The sequence below is a fragment of the Oryzias melastigma genome, linkage group LG4, assembly GCF_002922805.2.
Source record: "Oryzias melastigma strain HK-1 linkage group LG4, ASM292280v2, whole genome shotgun sequence".
NCBI lineage: Eukaryota > Metazoa > Chordata > Actinopteri > Beloniformes > Adrianichthyidae > Oryzias > Oryzias melastigma.
The window spans coordinates 10566374-10587136 of NC_050515.1; the positions used below are offsets into that span (position 1 = coordinate 10566374).

The following is a 20763-nucleotide window of genomic DNA, read 5'->3' on the forward strand; positions in this document are numbered from 1 at the left end:
TAGATTTTGACTTGTCAGCATTTTAAAACGATACAAATATTGCCAAACAAAATGTTGCGATATATCGCCAAATCAGTGCTAACCACTACAAAAAAAACAAGAATTCAATATTCAAAATTATCACAGCTTGAGAAGTTGAGGCCATGCTTGATTTTATTGAATGCAAGAATAATTTAAAAAAGAACAAAAAATGGAGACTACATGTTCAAAACAGGAGTCATAAAGAAGCTCACGTGACTGAACTTGTCGTTAGAATCTTTACATGATCCTTTGCATTGACCTTAAACAGCCAAAAGACGAACAACAAATCTTTTCAAAGTAACAGCAGCTAAACACCAATCTTCCTTGTTTTCATTCCTCCTCCAATGTTTTACTGAAAACAACACCATGCTATGAGACTGCTTACTTTAAAAATTGCATGTAGTGATAATTTGGCATTCAGAGGCGAAAGAAAAAAGACAATAATAAAAACTTAAACAAGCATCTACCCGTATGCAGGTGCAGAGATCTCCTCACCCTATCCTGCGTTATGACTTTGATTGTGGAAAAACATATTAAAATCACCACTGATTTATAATTATTTTTTCATTTACAGGTGAAAGTAAAGTTCTCTGATATTTATCTTACTTGATGCTGTATGATACAATCAAGTGCTGTAATAACAGAGAGGATGCAAGTTTCAAACATGTTTAATGAAGCGGGCAGCCCTAATCATGATTAACTTAAAAGTCATTTCATGAAAATGTCTGAAACTTGTGGAAGTGGCTTTTAGATTAAATGAGAAGCCCACAGTTAAATCTGTTAAAGTAAATGTGCAAATAAAGTTCTCTGTGTCACTATTCTTTGGATAACGGGCGTATTCCAAACATCAGTGAATGATTTCATGATTGTACGTTGTCTTGCATTATCTTGAAGGGATCAGTGTGATTTTTTTTTTTCAAACTAAAAAAAAAAGAAATAAACATTTAATTTATTCACTTATAAACAAACTTGGGTTTATTATAGTAGAGCTCAAAGTTCCCATCAAAATACTTTTTCTAAAACCTTTTTTTTTTTCCTGAGAAACACTTAACAGCCACAACTTCCAAAAGATTCAGATTTTTTTTTTTTTTTGTATTTTTACTTTCAGAATTCTCAAAACAATGATCGTCAGGAACGTCCTGCAGTCTTCAAATAACAAAAAAAGTTTTCTGAAAAAGGGTTTTAAAAAAGCAAAATCTCTTGACTTTGTTGAGCAGAACACAGATGCACTGTGTGACTAACACTAGCTGTATGCAATTATTGTTTTTTTGGCCCTTAAGATTTTCAACATTCCTCCATTTAAGGGGTAAGTCACATGTACTGTGCCACAGTTAATCAAGTTTTTGTTTATTAGAGCCTTAGTTTCCTTAAAGCCATTCCTCTTGTGCTCATAGAGCGCCTTGACATATGTAAACGTGCAACCCTGAATTATGGTTTTGCCCTTTTTGAAGTGTTTATATTCTTTGATTTACTGTAATGTTTTAATTGTTATCACTATCACTCCCCTTTCTCCTTCAGAATCAACTGGAATTACGTCGACCGTGTTAACAATTTAAAAGTTACAGCATGTAAAAATGTTGTGTTTAAGCGTCACCGGCGAAACCTCAAGTGTTAAAGGGTTAAACAAATATTCCAATGTTACGGAAAATTTCTGATCTTGAATTTGGTCTTTTTTTCCCCTAAAATGAATTTACATTTTCTCCACAGTAAAACCAATAAAGGAAACAACAGCTTACTTATATACAAAAATATTTAAACTAGTTTTAGTTAAAAATAGCTCAGCATTAAGGTGACTAAGGATTTTTTATCTTCACTGTTTTCAGTGGCAGAGATAAAATCTTGTCCACCTTTGTCATGAGAGGAATCACACATCAATATAAGGGCGGAGTCATCTGGATCCCATAAGAAAGCACAAGGGTTAAATATAAAAGAAACAATAAGCAAATGCACCTAAGTGAAATTGAATTTAATGAATTTGTTCGCTACCTCAAGAGATTTATTCAATATGATTATTTAGGTAATTAGAGAGGATTGTTGTTGTGTATTTGAACTACATGGAGGAAAAGAAATGAACTATGATCCACCACTAGTTTGTAGCTACGCTGATGACACACTAAATTATTTAGCATAATATGGCTTCACTGTCACTTTATAAATACACAAAAAAGCTTAACTGCAAGGAAAATTAGCTCAAAGTGGAGAGCAAAACATTAATTCAGGAAGGCACACTATGAGCACGAGCCAGGAGGTTTGAGGAACAACTCTCTTACAGACTTAAATAAAATGCTCTTGATTAAAGATGGCGATGTATTCCTGCATTAATACACAAACGGTCTCCCCACAGATCTAAAGAAAACATTTCAAATACACAAAAATGTGTGCTTTACAATCACTTCATGGCCCTTACACACTAAACAAAAACACATCAACAAGGAAACACAATAAAAAATAAAAAAGTAGTGTACTGAATAAAATATCCCGGCATTCATACGGTCTATTTTGCTTTTTGGCACATTAAAAAAAACAAAAACAATAAAAACCTTCAATAACTGCTTTTTCTGACAATCTCTAAAAGCTTGAATGATCACATAATTCTATCATCCTTCAATAAATAGTGTCATACATTCCAAGTGATTTTCTTAAAAGTCTTATGACGCAGAGATTACAGGAAAAAAAAAAAAACTAGCACAGAAAAGACACTTTTTCACACAGCTAACTTGCAGGTGTCTGAATCCTTATGGGTATGTACAATGAAGTGCAAATTGAGAGAGATTTCTGAGGAGATGGTCACGACTGTAGGATTGAGGTGGACTAGGAGGGGGCAGGCACTACTTTTTTCGGGGTGACTGGTTTCTTGGTTTGCCAGAGGTGGTTGTGGATGGTCACGGCGTCCACACTGGCTGACATGGTCTTGGCTGGGATTTGACTGAACTGCTTCTTGTCTGAGTTGTACTTGTAGAGCCCGTCGATCATCTTGCGCGTGATGCCCCTGGGCCCGATGCCCGTCAGTTTGGCGATCTCTTCTGTTTCAGGGCAGTATGTGTAGAGGGCGCGGAACTGGCAACCCGCATCTCGGAACAAAACCAAGAAGTTGTTGGCCTCAGATTTGTCAATTTCCTGTTAAGAAAAAGGACAAGAGGCAGATTAGATTCTAAAGTGACTTCTAATTTGATCATTTTGAAGGACTTCCTTCATATTTACCTCGAGGATCTTGTTCTTTTGCCCTTCGTTGACCTTTCCCGCGAGGCAGCAGTGAGCCAGAGCATTCTGGATAATGTGCTTGTTAGATTTGGCACTCGGCTCTTTGTACAGCTTCGGTCCTGAATGAGAAGAGAATACAGAACATCGTGATTAAAGTGCTGCCGTAGCAACCGCGCCGACCACAGAAAAAGACCTGCCTCCCTATTTTTACTCTTCTGATAAATCATGTATGAAGATTTCTATGTCATCAGGTCTTCTGCCAAAGGAATGTGAGCAACCATGTCAAAAACAAATGGTTGCAAGGTGGAATGGTAAAAAAAAATATACATGAAACTCTCAAGAAAGCTTAAGAAACGCTGCACCCACCAGTATACTCAGTATTGGATGTGACAGATGAGGTGGTGGAGGCATTTTCCCAGTCTCTTTCTCCATTCCTGCTGCTGGAGCGACTTGGGGACAGGAAGCCGTCTGCAGACTCGGGCCTGAAGTACAAACAGTTTCATGCTCACATATTCTTTGTTGGAGCCAATCCTAGTTAGCAAAGCAAACTGCAAAAAGGGCGGGGCTGCTAGTTAGTTAAGGCAGAAAATTTAATTCACATTCAAATAATAAGAAATTAAATGCTTTGAAGCATAGCCGGGTGAGTTTAGGGTATAAAAAAAAGATTTAATCCCATGCAGTACATCTTTATTTGCCTTTTTATACAAAAAATAAATAAATTATGAATTATTAAAACTCACTCAAGTTAATCAACTTGTATGTAGGGGGGGCAATGTATCAGTGCCAGTACCGTCTGATATTTGAGATTATCGGTATCGGTCCAATATCACAAGTTCCAACAATATAATCCACAGATGTTTCTTTTTTACTTCGACCGCTGGTTATGTCAAGAGAAGCGCTATGATTAGGACAGGCTTGCTAGCTTTATTTTACTCAATTTTGGTCCACCACATCCGCCTGTCTTGTCGTGTCGCGTTCATAAGCGACTTCTCAGAGAGCGAGCTATGTTGAAAGCTAAAAGCTAAGAAAGCCAAACAAAAGACATATTAGGAGAGTTTCTTTAGGTAGAAAAGAGCTGTTTACAGACAAAACCAGGAGTCTTCCACCAAATATGGATTTATGGAAACAGTTGTTTTCAAGTACCAAACCGCTCTGTCTAAAATGCAGCGACTAACTCTTGAATGTTTCACATATGCTCACAATATTAAAGTTACAGACACGATGGATTCACGTTTATTATTATATTTAGAAAATACAAGTTTTACGATGATTGCATAATTTTGTTTTGTTTTATTTATTTATTCATGACATTGCAGCAGAAGTTAGCATTTGGTTGTTAGCACCTACTGTGACATTAAAGGGAAAAACTTCATCCTAGAGTCTACATTTAAACCAGTGATAAACAAACTAAACTACAAAGTTGTATGTTTACAGTTTAAAATATGTTGTTTTCAGTAAGCAGTTCCTACTTATTTTTTGTTGCATAAAACAAAAAAACTTTCTTTAAATAATATTATTTTCAAGTGATCTTAGGTGATCTTGTTTTTCTTTACAAATAAAGGTAACTGAATATTAAAGCTAAGTTTATACTAATATTTTGATAGTGAAGGTTATTACATTTATAATAAATAAAAAAGGAAATCTCTTAACTTTGTGTTATTTTAGACATTTAAATGTAGGTATTGAAAAAATATTGGCTATTGATCAGAGTTGCAGGGAAAATATCGGTTATTGATTGAAAAAAAAAGGCTATCGGCCCATCCCTACGTACATGTACATCACAAATAATTTATTTTTAAAAATTTCAGTAGGTGCAACTAAAGCCAAAAGAAGCTTTATATTTCAGTGAATAGGAAATAAGATTTTTAGAGGTTAACTTGAGGAGTTCATCAAAAACTTTCATCAAGTGAGGATCCAAAACGATAAAAAAAACCCAAAACAGATTCAGTTTAAACTCATGTGGAAAAAAATGATTGGACTGTTTCTGGTCAAACTTCAGGCACAATCTCATTACGGAGCGTTTCATAGCCCACAAGCGTCTAAAATATGGCCCTGAAACGGTTCCTAAAAGAGAGTCTTTCTGTATGAGGAGAAAAAGGTGACTGGAAAACGCTCTATAATGAGATCCATCAGCAAGTTTACAGAGAACTGTGATTAATAAAAGAAACAGGTGTTTATGGTTGCAAAGTGCAGAAAGCAGGTCTGTTATTTGAAAGCTGTGATGAGGCTGTTGCATAAGGTAAAGAATATTTGTTGCTCATGACTGGAAGTGTTTACTCAATCCTTAAAAGTGCAGTGCAGGATTGGGATCAGGAGAGCGTGAAGTGCTACCAAATATAACTTCCGAGAGGAAACTAACCTCATCCTTCTGAGTTTTGGAGAGTTCAAAAAGTAGAAGAGACTGCTAGAGGCTAAACTAGCCCTTCTGATGTGAAACAGGATGAAGAAAGTCATAAAAATGGAGAATTGAAGGAAAATACATTAAAATTGAGTCATCCCGTCATTTCTCCTAATCAGCTTTTATAATGCAAAGAATGATTACACTTTTTGACAGCTTATTATTTGTGCTGAACATTATTTATGCTTTACATTATTAACTACACATGCATGATTTGATACACTAAAAAAACAATGATAATTTAAACAAAATGTCTCACATTCATACTTAAAAATAAACAAACTAAAATAAAAAAAGCCCTACCACTATCAATTAAGAAAAACATCCTGAAAATGTCATAAAATTAATAAATGAATAATAAATATTTAAAAGGTTCCCCACCTCGATGCTCTCTTGTCAGACTGAGTACTATCGCTGTCGCCCAGGTTGAGGGACGCTAGAGACAAGCTGGAGACTGAAGAGAGAAGTTGGTATGACTAAACAATAAAATATGCACTGGACAATTATTTGCATCCAATCACGCCTGCCCAAACAAAACTTGATTTTTGCCACCAAGCAAAGCAATGCCACTGGTGACACACACGTTCGCTGGAATCAGCAACAAGGCACCCGGAAAACTATGAAGCTTAATATTCAGTTGCTAAGTCAGGCATCCAAATGTTAAGTGAATTATAATTGTTTAGCTTTTTTTTTGGGATAAATGAAAGTGTTTCTTTGTAAATTCAAAAGTTTGATTAAAAGTTGTTTTTAAGTTAAAGGACTGATTTTACAGCTGCCATTTGATAGTATAGCTATCATTTATTATCCAGTTTGAACAGTTCTGTCTAGCATTAATGCTAATACATATAATGGGGCAAAAAAAGTATTTAGGTCAGAAACCTACTGCAGTTCTCCCACTTAAAAAGATGAGACAGACCCTTAATTTTCATCATAGATATACTTCAACTATGAGAGACAAAACGAGTAAAAAAATCCAGAAAATCAAGTTGTCTGATTTTTAATGAATTTATTTGCAAATGATGGTGGAAAATAAGTATTTGGTCACCTACAAACAAGCCCAGCGACAGCTCCAAAACATCACCGATCTAGAGGAGATCTGCATGGGGGAATGGGCCAAAATACCAGCAAAAGTTTGTGAAAACCTTGTGAAGACTCACAGAAAACGCTTGACCGCTGTCATTGGCAACAAGGAATATATAACAGTATTATGAGATGAACTTTAGTTGTTGACCAAATACTTATTTTCCACCATAAGTTTTAAATACATTCTTTAAAAATCAGTGTGATTTTCTAGATTTTGTTCTCATTTTCTCTCTTATAGTTGAGGTATTCCTATGCTGACAATGATAGGCCTCTCTCAGCTTTTTAAGAGGGAGAACTTGCACAATAGGTGGCTGACTAAAAACATTTTTACCCCACTGTATATATAAATGTTACTCAGACAGACTGAGGAAGTATTTTGTCCCCCGTGGTTTAAGACAGTACAACTTCCTGACTGAGCATCAAAAGAAAAACACATTGAATTTTAATTTTTAAATGTTTTATGGTTTTAGTTTGTTTCTTTATTTTTATTCGATGTACTAGTGCTATGGGATAAGCAACTCGCCACTATTGAATTTTCTTCTGAATAAATAAAAATTCGAATCTATTCTATTCTGTGTTGCAACACATCACATAGTAACATTCTTAGTGGCAGAGCAGGGCAGCAGGACGCGAATATACTTGATGGAATGAATTTCCAGAAGCCGTTGTCTCCATGGTTACCTGTGGCGGCTCTCGCTGGTGTTTTAGGAGAGTCGATGCTGTCGCGATGCATGGACTTGGGTCGGCTCCGCCTTTGCTTGGTCCCCCCACCTGCTCGGGGTTTGATGATGGAGTCCATGTCCTCCATTAGCTTCAGCTGCTTCCGTCGGAGGTATTCCTGTTTGATGAACTCCTTCCTGGCCTTGTCTTCCTCCTTTCTGACACGCTCCTCTTCCGCTTTCAGCCTGAACAAGTAGAGGGATGGAGGGAGTGTGTTCAAACAACCTTCTGTGTTTTTTGGTGAAGTTGGTGGTAAAAAAAAAGGATTAGGATTTCCTTTGTTGATTCCATCAAGTGACTTTGGAAAGATGTATTTTATGCATTCAGTGGCTGATTGAACATATTTAGGCTTTGGTCTATTAATAAGACAGATACTGGGCTTTAAGAAAGTAACTCAACCACTTCTAAATGAAATCCAAAATATGGACAGCTTCTTTTAAAAATAAAGTAGACAAATATTCATACCGAGCTTCCTCCTTTTTCTGCTCCAGCTCAGCCTCCAGCTGCACCTTCCTCTGCTGGTTCTCCTTTTCTCTTCTCATCCTTTTCTCCAGCAGTGCAGCTCTTTTCTGTGCCATGTTCTCCTCTGCCTTTCCATCATCCTGAGCATAAAAAATGAAGTGCATAGAGACTTTTTAGAACCATATTTTGTTAACTTTTCTTTATGTTAACTCACATTTCTTGAATGTAATACAATTTGTATGGAAGAAAAACTGTTAAAAGTAATATTTGTATTTAGTTTTTATGAAATACCCCTCTCAAAATTAGCTTTTTAAAATTGAAGTACTTCAGTCTCTTTAATATTATGTAAAGATTATTTAATACATTTTTCAAGCAGAGGTCAGACTTTTTGGAAGAAAAAAAGATGCAATTAAACCAGAATTCAATTAAAATTAATCCTTTGAACAGGGTTTTCTCTTTCTGTACAGACCAGCTTATTCTATGGATTGTGATTCATGTGTAAATTCATTTTCTCAGCCCTCATATTTCCCCAGCTGTGTCTGAATAATTCACAGAAGCCCCAGTTTTCTGACCTACATTAAAGCCTAGACAGCAGCTGACAACAATCTCCAACAACAACTTAAGGATGCTGTCTGTGGACTTCATGCTCTCTGACTCACTAATCATCACATTTTTGGAATAAAACTCAACTTTTACTGATCACATCTCGAGTTACCTTGAAGAAGAACCCGTGACACATCCTCTGCTCCTCATCTACACTCTCCACGCTGTCTTGCTCCGCCTCCAAAGCGTCCTCCATCATCAGAGCCTCCGGGAGCTCCATGACCGAGAGTGGGACTTCGATTAAACAGCTTTTGGCTGGGCTAGCAGGTTGTGGCTGAGGAGGCATCTCTGTGGGTGTCACCGTAAAGGTCTCTACCACTGGGAGGGCCAGAACCTCAGGGAACTCCACAGTAGGTTTGGGCTCTATAAATGAGTTCTGAACTCTATCATTGAGGCCATCTTTTTTAATGTCAGGGAAGTTGGACGGATTCTCTCCCTCCTGGGTTTGCTCATCTCCATCCACCTCTCCTTTTCTCTGCATGTTGGGGGAACTAGGTGGTGAACTGGCTGCAAGAATATTTGGTATCTCCTTCTCTGGAGACGAAGCTGAATCTGTCTCTTTGTTATGATCCTCGGGAGGAGCTACTGTCTCTGGACCGGCCGCTGCCGGCTTCTCTCCCATGTAGATGAAGGAGCTGACCAACGGCTGGCAGGGAGAAAATCTCCGCAGCCTCGGGATGCTATCCACAGACTGTGGGGCTGTTAGGACTCGATTGTACGGGGTCAACTTGAGCTCGTTTGGTCGAGCGGCGCGGGGATTGCGCGAGTGGAACGATGCAGATTTGCGCTTGATGTTAGTCGGGGAGCGGTGAGTGGAATGAGGTGAGTCGGCGGGAGAGGACGGCCCGGAGGACCTGATGACGGCCCGAGTGTGTTTCTGTGGTGAGGGGTTCGCGTATGACGGAGGGATGACCCATGCTTGTTGATGCTGCTGCTCTCTCATGGCCATAATGACTTCCTGTTGGTGTGCTAGCCGCTGCATTTCAGCCTGGAGGAAGGCTAGAGAGTGATTGAGCTTCTCAATTGACCGAGTGTACTCGGAGAGATCCACTTCAGTTACATGAGAGTGGCTTTGTTCTTCACCTGCAGCGGGTGTTTTCTGCCAACATGAGGCTTTGCTGCTTTGTTCTGCTCCATCAGGGGTGTCTGCTATGTTCCTTCCAAATTTAAAGGTGCTCACCGACTTCCCTTCTCCCTCCGTTTTTGATCCTTCTTCACTAGCAGCCCCGTCGCCTTTCCTCTTCACTACATTCAGGAAGGCAGAGTGACCCATTTTTTGCCGGTGTCTTGTAAAAGCAGCTTCTACTTTCTTCTTCTGAGCTTCGATGGCTTTCCGTTTCTCCTCCAGCCTCATCCTCAGATGTACCATCTCTGTAGCCATGACCTGAGCGGGATCGTTGGGGGGAAGCTGGACCGGTGCAGGAGCAGGTGCTGCTGCTTGTTGATGGACAGGGCTGTGCTCAGGGGTTGGAGCCCAGGAGACGGACAACGGAAGGCCAAGCTCGGAGCCCTCCGGAGTGGTTTTCATGGAGCTGCTGCTGCCCCTGCCGGAATCCTGGGCAGATGGACTGAGCTTCCGCATCTTCTGCTCGGCGAAGCTGGTCATCTTAATTGCCGAGGGGGATTTGCTCTGACTGCTCGGACTGGGGCTTGGCGTCTCCACATCGAGCTCCATGTTCACAGAACAATCTCTCAGAGAGGAATCTTCATCCAGCATGTCCTCTGTTCTAATATGGATGCCTGTGTCCACCTCTGTGGTTTCCGTGGGGCTCAAAGCCTCTTTGGAGTCCAGTTCTGATACTGGGTCTAAACCACCAGCAGCAGCTCCATGGCTCTGACTGTGCAGAAAGAACCCATTGCTGATTCCTTCTACAGGGGGCCTACTTGGGCTGTGGATGATCTGGAGGGCTTCTTCCATGGAAGGAGCTTTCTCCAGGCCACTCCCGTGTCCATTGGGGTATTCCCGCCTGATAGGCTGCAAGCCTGCTAGGCTGTCGGGGCAGCCCTCCTCATCAATGCCAATGCTCTGGCCATTCACTGGCTGAAAGGACAGGTTGCGCTTCATCCCTCGGGGCATATGGTGAACCTTAAAACCAGAACCGTCATCAGTACTGATGGACCGGACCATGCCACGTGAGGAAAGTGAGGCGGAAGCAGAGTCTTCTCTGTCAAAGGGGATGTCGAAAGACACGCCATACGGACCGGACCTTCACAGAAAAAGAAAAATCACTTTTATTACATTTTTTGCTATTTGTTGCAGCTAAACAGAAAAGATATAGAGCCTGTGGATGCGATACGTATCACGATACCCATCTTACAATATGATATGTATCACAATATATCCCAAGACAGTACCAGAACAATTTTTCACTATTTTTTTAGAGCATGACTTAGAAAAAAAACTCTACTTGAATATTAATTCATTGTAATAAAATGGTAAAAATTAATTTTATCTAATGGTAACAATGCTGAGCACTACAACTGTATCTCATATACAAGTTGCTTTTGCTCAAGCAAATTCATGGTGTAATAAATAATTAATTAAACCTGTTCTCAGCCACATTTGACTAGTATGTTTTCAAAAGTTCACATCTGCACTATTTGTCTAAGCTTGTCTTAAATTCAGTTCTTTTTAATTTATTTAATGTTATTTTAATAATCACACCTTTACTATTTCTCTTGATTGTTTCTTTTAATGTTTTATGTAAACCACTTTGAATTGTCTCTGTACACGAAATGTGCTATACAAATAGACTTGCCTTGCCTAAATATCCCCTTATCAGCATTTTAATGTATCGCTAAATGAAGTATTGCAAAGTATCGCAAATTTATTTTTCTCTACCCCCCTACTTACCTTTTCTCCTTGGGCCAGGTGCCAAGGTTGCCATCAACAAATGACATTGAGGTTGACCTCTTGATTTCTCCTGTAGGATACAACCAAGCAAAGCAAAAAGCAAGATTTTTATTTTTGCATTTTGACCTAAAAATACGATTTCAATGCAGAGGCAATAACAATACCTGAGTTTCCTGTTTGTGGTCTGAGGGGTAAACTATACAGAAATACAAAATGACATGTATCAGTTTGTTTTTTATACACAAACATTATTTTTGATGACTGGACCACAGTACCTGGGTCTGTCAGGACTTGGAGGCTGTTCCATAAAACTTCTCTTGGTTGCTTTAGAGACAGCTGGCAAATTCTTTATCAAAGATGAAGACTCTAAAGGGACAAAACAAAATAAAATAAAAAGTAAGCTTTAGCTAAAAATGTATATTCCTCTGAATCATCATACAGTACATAATAATGGGATTTTTATGGACAGAAAATAGACTCAACCCAATTTGTGTGTGTAATTCTTGATTTGTGAGTACAAATCTTGGAAACATTAAGAGTCTTGAATCAGATTTGTGTGTAAATGCTGATTTATGTGTGCGTAACAAGCAATTCCTGCATAATTTTCAGAGGTTTGTCTGTGTTCTTAGTTGTAATTTCAAGTTACGCATGTGTAAATTGTATTTTTTTTTATTTCTGAATGTTTGTACATGTGAATAAACAATTGGAATAACACAAAGCAACGCACAAAATTTATTGTATGAACTGCAAATCAAGAATTACACACACACACAAATCCAAAATTACACACAAGTCAAGAATTATGCTGTCACAAATCAGAGTGTCTATTTTCTCTCCATAGTTTGTTAGGTAAGAGTTTAATACTTGCCTTCAACGTCCATGATTCTTGGTTTTACAAAAGATGGCTTAACGACCTCAAACCACCAAAAAAGCTCTGCCATGAACACAAGGTAGTTGTTCTGAAAAAATAAAAATAAAATCATGTTTTGACTAAATTATTTTGAGCCCCCAGTCAATACAAAGAGGTTTCAGATGTAGAGTTTTTTTTTTTAAGTATATTGACTCTATACAGCAGGTGTCACTGTTGACATTTCCTACCATAGTTAAAAGTCCCCTTTGCCTTGTGAGGCAATGGAGGCTTAAAAATGGCCACCAAAACCAAAATAATTGTAAACAAACACATATTAAATATAAGAAAATTAGGCATTTTTGAATACATGTAATGCATTTTGAAGTCATAGTGTCTGTCTTTAAGATATAGAACCAAAACAAGAGCAAAACTAAAACATGTTCACAAATGCCAAATAAAGTGACTATTCACACATGATCTTAACGGCCTGTGCTAAACTTTTTCCTTGGCATCATGGACCCTGAGGAAGGGTTAAGGTTAGGATTGTGGTTACGGTCAAGTTTAAACCACCAAATAGTTCCTGATTGGGACAGTTTCTGCAGCTCACCGCTCCTGCAGGGGGTGGATCAAATGCAGAAAACACATTTCACACACCTAGGAGCATGACAGCTAATCTGACTTTAACTCTAAATTCAACTTTAAATGCGTGCAACCAACAACCAAATTAAGCCTTGGACGCACTTAAAATAAATATGGGCAATGCACCAGTGTGCATCTTTTCTGGATGTGTGGCCAACATGAATTTCCATCACCACGTAAATATGTGCCAATAACATCAGCCAATGCCAAATATGGGCATCAATACTGCTTTTATTTGACAAATTTAATGAACTATACAAATATCACTACAGTATAATCTAATATTTATACTTGTTACATCAGTTTAAATAAATCTGGTGATTAAAGTAGACACATTAAACATTGTGGCTAAACTTGAAGGTGGAACGGTGCATTTGGTAAAATATCAAGTTTTATTTTTCTAGCCAATTTGACCAAACTTTTGTAAAATTGTTTATTTTTAGTGATTCCTACTGATAAAATTACATTCCTGATGTTTTTTTTAATGCAGGTGTAACAATTTAAAGAGGGAAAAATCCTGAATTTAAGGTTTTTAACAGGACGGCTAGAGTTTAACAGCTAAGGATAGGGATGCATAGGTTTTGATAGCGACAGCAGTTCTCCATAGAAAATATTGCTTTCTTTTTTTTTACATAGTTAATAACATAATCTTCTGCTTACATGGATTAGTTAGTATCAGCCCCCAGGAGCAACATAAACAGAAATATCATTTATACAATAGAGGATGGCTCTTTTGATATTGAATCTGTCACCAGTGTGCAGGATAAACTAAATTGCATGTTCCTTGTGACATGGTTGCATTCAAGTGTTGCAGCCTAAATCAGGTCAACACTCACACTGTAAAAAGATCCACGTAAACTAGAATCATAAAATGCTCAAGATAACTATGTAAAATTTGTTTTTTTGTACACTTTTCTCTTTTATTATGTAGAAACAACAAATAAGAGAATTAGATTTAAAAATAAAAATCTGATTGGATTTTATAAGTGATGGTCGGCAGTTTCTCTCTCAACGAGCAAAACAAATGCAGCAAAGCAGGAATGACCTTGAGGAAACACACCCTCTACCTGCCCTCCGTCTACAGCGCCACACAAAGCCACTGATGCACGATCGACAACAGGGACACTTGATTTGCATCGTCAACTTGCACCCGCTCACACTCATGTGTCTAACATTCACCCTTTAACTCCTCAAACTGGAACACAAGAACAAGTATCACTGGGAGGCACAGAAGCAATTAGCACCAGTATCACCGCGCTGTTTTCACAGGAACATATTTCTTTTTTGGAGGCCTTTTCATGCCCACATGCAAGCGTATGCAGCTGCCTTTGTTTTGTATGTGTGCACAGAAAAGAGCAGATTGTTATCGAGGAGTTCAAGTTAAGCAGGTCAAATATTTGCTTTACACACACATTTGACTCTTAAGGTGAAACAGACCAACTCTTTACAAATTCACGTTTCGAGCAAGAAAAAAAAATAAGTCAACCTACTGGTTACCTTCAGGTGTGCTCAGCATGAGAAGAAATCCTCAATTATTGAAGAAGAAATGAAGTCTTATCCGTCACCTGTTTACTGCCATTGTTTTTTTCACTCATAAGAAAGCATCACATTTCTGCCAGAACTACATTCTCAAGAATTCCAGGTCTGCAGCATCTCCAGGTTTGCTCGTTTCTAAAGTCAAATGAGTGACTGGAGGAGCCTGACTGGTGATTAGAAGAGCAGAGCTCAGATTCGGGGATAATCCCGTCTGCAGAAGCCCCCCGTGCTGCAAATGCATCCAGAAGGATGGTGAATGAACTGGCAAATTGCATTGCTTTACTAAAAAAAAGCATGGCACAGGTCACTCAGGAGGAGCCTAATCCTATCTGGAAGACAAAAGGCTTGACCACACACTGAGCATTCGAAGGGCATTGAGGTCAACAATTACTGGGCCAGAAGGTTGATTATAAGATCTGCAGCAAATTTAGTAGCCAGTAAGAGACTCCAATCTGGAAGGAACACTCAATCATTTCTTACGTTTCTCTGCTGTCAGTTTCCTTCAGAAAATCACGAGTTTGTTCAAATTAAAACCTTTCCACAGTTAGAAAATCCCTTTTAACATCTTTCTTTAAGAGCAAACTGACCATGTTGGAGCATCTTTGTATGATATTATGAAGAAAGAGAGCATGGCAAAAAATTTTCTTTCTCCATCTTGAATTGACAGGTGCTGTAAATTAATTATACGTAAAGGCATTACATAGGTGGGCGTCAACCTGATTTAGTAGCTTATGTCCATTAGTACCAAAAGGCTTTAAGTACCAAATGTGTTAAGTGGGGGAGGGGCTCCAAAAGGTTAATGTTTGGTCTCTTAATTAACACAGGCTGGATTGATCATTGTTTCACCAAATGAGTAAAATGTTGCCTTTTTTTTGGATGTCCAGTAGCTTTCTATTCACATAGCGAATAATATTATATTTAGATGAGAAAACAAAAATTCATACTTAATCTGAGGCCTTGAAGTTCCAACTCCTGCATCTAAATTATTTTAAGAAACCCAAAACAAAGACAGAAATGTTAACTCTACATCCAATTGTCAATTAACCCCATCAATAAAAGTTCCACATGAAAAAGATTAATTTTACAGTTTGCCTGTTTCTTTCTCTTGTCTTGTTCAAGCAAATAACATTTAGTGACGGAAAAACAAGCAACTCGTCAATAATTCAAATTAGGACTGGACAGAAAATAATCAATTAATAGAATTAAACTTTACACAGAAAATGCAAAATCCATTCATCAGATGGATTAATTCTTCTTTTAAAGCAATCTTTCTAGTTGTTTTTAGGCACAGATAAAATCATTTCTGTTATTTTTAATAGGTTAGAAATAAATATTTTATTAGTAAAATTTACCCAATTTATTATCTTAAATAACTTGTTCTGTGAAAACTGTTTTTACAACAAAACAAATAAAAATGACAGAGAATAAATGTTTTTTTATTTAAAGTGGGATTGAATCGTGTTTTTCTGCATGTAAATGACTATAGATTACAGTGATGCACATCAATAATCTGAACGTCTGCAAAGTGTTATTGAACCTGTTTATTGATTTTATTATAAAATGCTGCATCCACGCAATAAGTTTGATTTTTAACATCCTTTTTTTCTGTTAAACATTTCTGTTACTTTTTGATGCCTCCAAACCAAATCACACATGACAAGAGAATTAGCCCAGAAACAGCTTAGAATAAATATATTCAAGACGTGAGTCTCTGCTGAGCTCCTTGTATTGGTTTCAGACGGTTTTAAGTCCCACCTGTCTCTTCGTCTCTAACTCTGCTCTGCTCTGTATAATAGGGTCTTCATTAGAATTACTGCGGGTGTGCCCGCCATGAATCTGGGTCAAGGTGACTGAATCCAACTGGTTCAGTATGCGGCTTTGGCCGCACCACTTCTCTCAGGCAATAACTCTGCCCTGCTGGGACAGTTTTATCCCTTCAGACACTGGCGTCAGCAGAATGCTGCTGCTGGCCGCTTCACACAACTTTATATGCTTTTCTTGCAGTTAGAGCGCGTGTGGGCTCTGGGCAGCATGGAGCCTGATGTTAGGCAAGTCGGTGCAAAATAACAAAATCCTTCAAATAAGAGGTCATACCGGTACTGGTCCACGTCCAGAAGGTTAGGGACCACTGGGTTAAACAGCATTTACCATTTGCAACATCTGTAACAACAACTGCACTGAATAATAAAGAAGCAGGGAGTATAATGCTTTCACACCGACCTCGGCAATGCTTGTTTAAGTGACAACTTCCAGTGAAAAGTTTATAGAAACACATGAATGCGTGTTTCGTGTTTAAAACTCTGGCGTTCACACGCTGCTACACACATTTTTCTAGTCTGTTTTGGTGATCTATAAGCATAATGATCAGCCATTGAACATGCGTTTGACCAATCAGGCACTTTATTAATCACAGAAGTGCCAAGTGTCGTAAATTGACCATGAAGGAGAAATTAATAATTGTGGTTTGTGCCCAACTGGAATTCTATGACACCATGTCTGTCATACATCGGAATAGAGATGTGAAAGAAAAAGCCTGGGACAAAAAACTATGTTAGACATTTAGCACAAAGCCTCTATTTACTGTGAGTAAATATGCCAGTATCATGTAGCAACAGTCCAGTGTGAACACCAAATGCTAAAACCACGTTCAAGAACTTGTGTTTACATGCGTATGTAGCACTAGACCTGTTTGGATCCTTTCGAGTGAGTTTTATTTCTCCTCTGACTTCTCTTGTCCCTGTGCTGTCACTGCTCTGCTCATGAGGACATGTTGAGATGACATTAAGGTAAAGTCAGGCTCATCCATCAACACCAAACTGCAGCTCTCAGCTAAAACAAGTGATGGACAGGATGAAGCGATGAAGGTCAGCAAACCAGACAAAGGAGAGTATTTGCAGTGTTTTGGTTCTATTTAATGTTTTGAGAATGTTGAGATATTTGCTGATTCCTACTGAGTATAACGACCATCATGGGGTTTTGATAAAAAAAAAATCATAAGAAATGGTAACGCATCTACAGAGTCATTTACTGTGGTTTGGTAATGTCAAAGGCATGCTTTTGATCTCACTTTTTAAAAAGCTATATTTAGATGTGGGCAAGAATATCTGAACATTTGCTAAAGTGCGTTTCCAGACAAAGGAAAGAAAATTAAAAAGCTCAAGTGACTAATGTACGCTTTTGTTGCCAAAGTATAAAAATCTGGGACAGAGTCAGCTTAATGCAGAAAACAGGAGCTTTTCAAGGACAAAGCAGCAAGAACCAAGAAAGAGAGAAAGGACAAACTGGACAAGAACGACAATTAAAAAAAACAAGAAAAAAGATCTTAGGAGAAAAAAAGACAATAAAACAATACAGTTAATGAAGAAATAATGAAGCTGGTGATTAATGAGAACAAATCAAAAATTTCCAAAGGTTTAAACACAAAAGCAAAAGTGGTTTGCATCAGTAATGTACAGTTAAACAGAAACATTAAAACAAATTAAGCTTGCAGTCAGATAAAGTATTCCCTCAACACTAAAAAAGTTTATTCTGTAATCTTTCCAACTAAATACACAGAAGACACAACAACTCCATGATCAATTTATTCAAATCCTTATCTCAAGTAAAAAGGGGGGTGTTAATTGATAATGGATCCAAGTAAAGGTGTACCTTGATGGTGGAAGAGGCGTAGAGCATGTCCTCTAAGCTGAAGTGGCAGCAACTATTCAGGTTGTCTTTGCAGAAGTCTTGTATGAGCTGTAGATTGTACAGCCGATCAGCCAGAGTCATATTCTCCTTCAGGCAGATATCTAGAGGAACGGAGACATTAGGTATCAAAGTGATCTAAAGGCCGTGTCACGCTGCCACTACGTACATTTTGCGGATATTACACGGAGGAAAATTGGTCATATGTGAAGATACAGTGAGAAAAGTTGTGGTCTTTTACGTGCAATTTTCAAATCTGTATCACGAATGACCAACGTTAAAGCCACAGAAGAAGTACAAATAAACCACAAGAAGAACACGTAAATTCGTGGTTCATGTCTTCACTTTCACCTCATTTTTCAATTTCTTCACTTTGACATTTGACGCTTCCAATAATCAAGCTTTCAGTTTGACAGTGGCTTCTTCAAGTCAAAAGTTGTTTTCTTTCTAAAAATGGTACTTAAAGTGGAAAAGTCCTTGAAAACTCTGAGATTAAATATCATCAGTCAAAAGGTGGTGCTATACGTTGATCAATTTAAAAAAAATGTCCCAATACCTTTTTTTCCCCCATGTCTTATGACATAACTCATATCCAAAAGTCATCTAATGCACTCTCAGCTTCCCATAGACCAACACAGCTGCCTGATATTTGTGTTTCTTCACCTTCTAGTGGTAGGACTTGAGGGCAGTAAAAGTGGATCAGAGCAGCGAGAGCCGAACCATCTGTGGTGTCTTTCAATAGGTTGTCCACTGGTGGAATCCAGAGAGTTTGCTGGGTAGAGGGCTGCTCTTTCCTATAACGGGCCTGTATGATGAAAAGAACAATGTAAAGCAGTTTTTAAGAGGACGAAGCTGCATTATCTTTCTTACATCTGCAGTATTTGTTCTTTTTATGAAAAGTTTAGTCATCTGTGAAAGTAATGAAACTGATCTGGAGTCTTTGAGAGGAAACTTAAAAAGCATTTAAATTGGTTAAAGATCAGCAATGTGGTTGAAAAGTCGCCATTGATACTCTAATAACCTGTTATAACTATAGCAATTGACTAAATAGTAATTTTCTGAACATTATCAGTCAAAAATGTTCAGTTAGGGAGGGCTAGGATTATTTGAACCAGCTTCTCTCTGACATTTAATATCTGAAATGCTTTTTTATTGGTCATTTTCTGGGACCGCTTTGTGATTTCCCCAATTCCATGTAACCACACTGGAAACTCTCACATTAGCAAACATAAGGAAACATTTTGGATGAAAAAGTATCAAAGTATTTATACCAGATGATGCTTTACTACAGGATGGACAAAAAAATCATTTGGATAAATAATCTAATAACTTTTTAAGCTTAAATATTAAACTATAGTGAAGATCATAAATGATCTGATCTGCTTCTAATGACTCAGTTCAGTAAGAAAAACTTAAGTTGAAATATACAGCCCTTCTTTTTTTAAAACATTAATTTAACGTTGGATATACATACATATCTGGCCCATGCATATATATATATATATATATATATATATATATAATATTTGCTTTTTTCCTAGTATAATCTTAAAAAAATCTACTAAATTTCTTTAAATATAAAACAATTTCCATGTATATTTTATACATTTTTTTTAGTCAGTCTAGGCTGTTTCCTCGAGTTTGGTACTGAACACAGCTTTCTGCTCACCAACTGTTCATGCACATCTGTGATGACGTAGATGGAAAATCAAATGATCCATGTCAATGATTTGCTGTACATAAAAAAAAAGCACATGGATAGAAAAGATGGTGTTAACTCGATCGAAACAGAAATAAAACCAGTGATGTCACAGCTTTAGCATGCATATGTGATAATGAAAGGCAACAGAGAAAGGAAAATGATGAGAATGTCACTCTGGACACAAATAAAAGGATTGATTAGTTCACTTACAGGCACAAGCTTCATGTACCACTTAGTTGGAGACTGCAGAACAGCGAAGGAGGAAGAGAACAACAAAGGAAAACCTGTTAGTGAGATTAGTTAGTAATGCGATTAGTATTACAAAGAAAGACACAACTATTGTTCTACCAAAGAGAAAAAAAAACACAGTTTGATTTAAGTGCAAATGAAAATCCTACACCTTAATGTTTATGTAAAAAAGGGATTTGCTTAAAGTGTGGAAATGAGAAGTGCTGACAGCACTTTAGCACAAATGTGGGCAGACTGAATTACAGCTACAGTCACACTTTATACTGTTTCTGTAAAACCAAACTGGAGTTTAAGACAAAGCTCTAATATCATGTAGTAATAAACAAAAAGTGCCCTCAAAAACACATTATTGATTGTTTTGTAAATATTTTGTGCTTTTCACTAGATTAAACATCCTTTGTTTCAACAACATAACTGTTAGAGTTGCTGGATAAATAAGTCTTTTTTGAGTATTTTTCAACCGAAATGTGCGGCGGGGGTGAGGGGGTAAATGGTGTTCCAGTCTTGAACTTCCTGTTGTTTAATGATTTTCAGGCCGCCATCTTTTCTGCCACCAGGTCCCACTTCCCCACAATAATCTGTTAGCATAAAACCACATGCATTTTCTTCATCTGTCTTGACGATCTGCTGCTAACCTTAAGAATATTTATCAATTCTTTGGTCTTTTAATGCTCCTTCTAAGATCATGAGTAATCCTCCTTCAGTCTTTAGCCTAAAATAAGCTGAGCAACCATTAAAAACTATTTTCCTTTGAGCCCTCT

At 37.8% G+C, this 20763-nt stretch overlaps 1 protein-coding gene across 4 annotated transcripts in view; it reads right to left on the bottom strand.

Moving 5' to 3' along the window:
• Positions 1-135: 135 nt before the first annotated feature.
• Positions 136-20763, bottom strand: part of camsap2a (calmodulin regulated spectrin-associated protein family, member 2a) — a 37446-nt gene continuing 16818 nt past the window's right edge. Inside the window, exons 5-19 of one of the 4 annotated variants that reach the window (XM_024279261.2) lie at positions 19964-19996; positions 18715-18856; positions 18016-18155; positions 12211-12301; positions 11618-11708; positions 11507-11538; positions 11343-11412; positions 8601-10695; positions 7889-8025; positions 7385-7608; positions 6002-6074; positions 5582-5647; positions 3589-3704; positions 3223-3341; positions 136-3138 (exon numbers count right to left, since the gene is read on the bottom strand). In XM_024279261.2, the coding sequence (XP_024135029.1) occupies positions 2833-3138; positions 3223-3341; positions 3589-3704; positions 5582-5647; positions 6002-6074; positions 7385-7608; positions 7889-8025; positions 8601-10695; positions 11343-11412; positions 11507-11538; positions 11618-11708; positions 12211-12301; positions 18016-18155; positions 18715-18856; positions 19964-19996 (3735 nt within the window). In that variant the 3' untranslated portion in view covers positions 136-2832. The remainder of the gene's footprint in view (positions 3139-3222; positions 3342-3588; positions 3705-5581; positions 5648-6001; positions 6075-7384; positions 7609-7888; positions 8026-8600; positions 10696-11342; positions 11413-11506; positions 11539-11617; positions 11709-12210; positions 12302-18015; positions 18156-18714; positions 18857-19963; positions 19997-20763) is intronic. The other 3 variants (XM_024279262.2, XM_024279263.2, XM_024279264.2) reach the window with 3 other exon arrangements.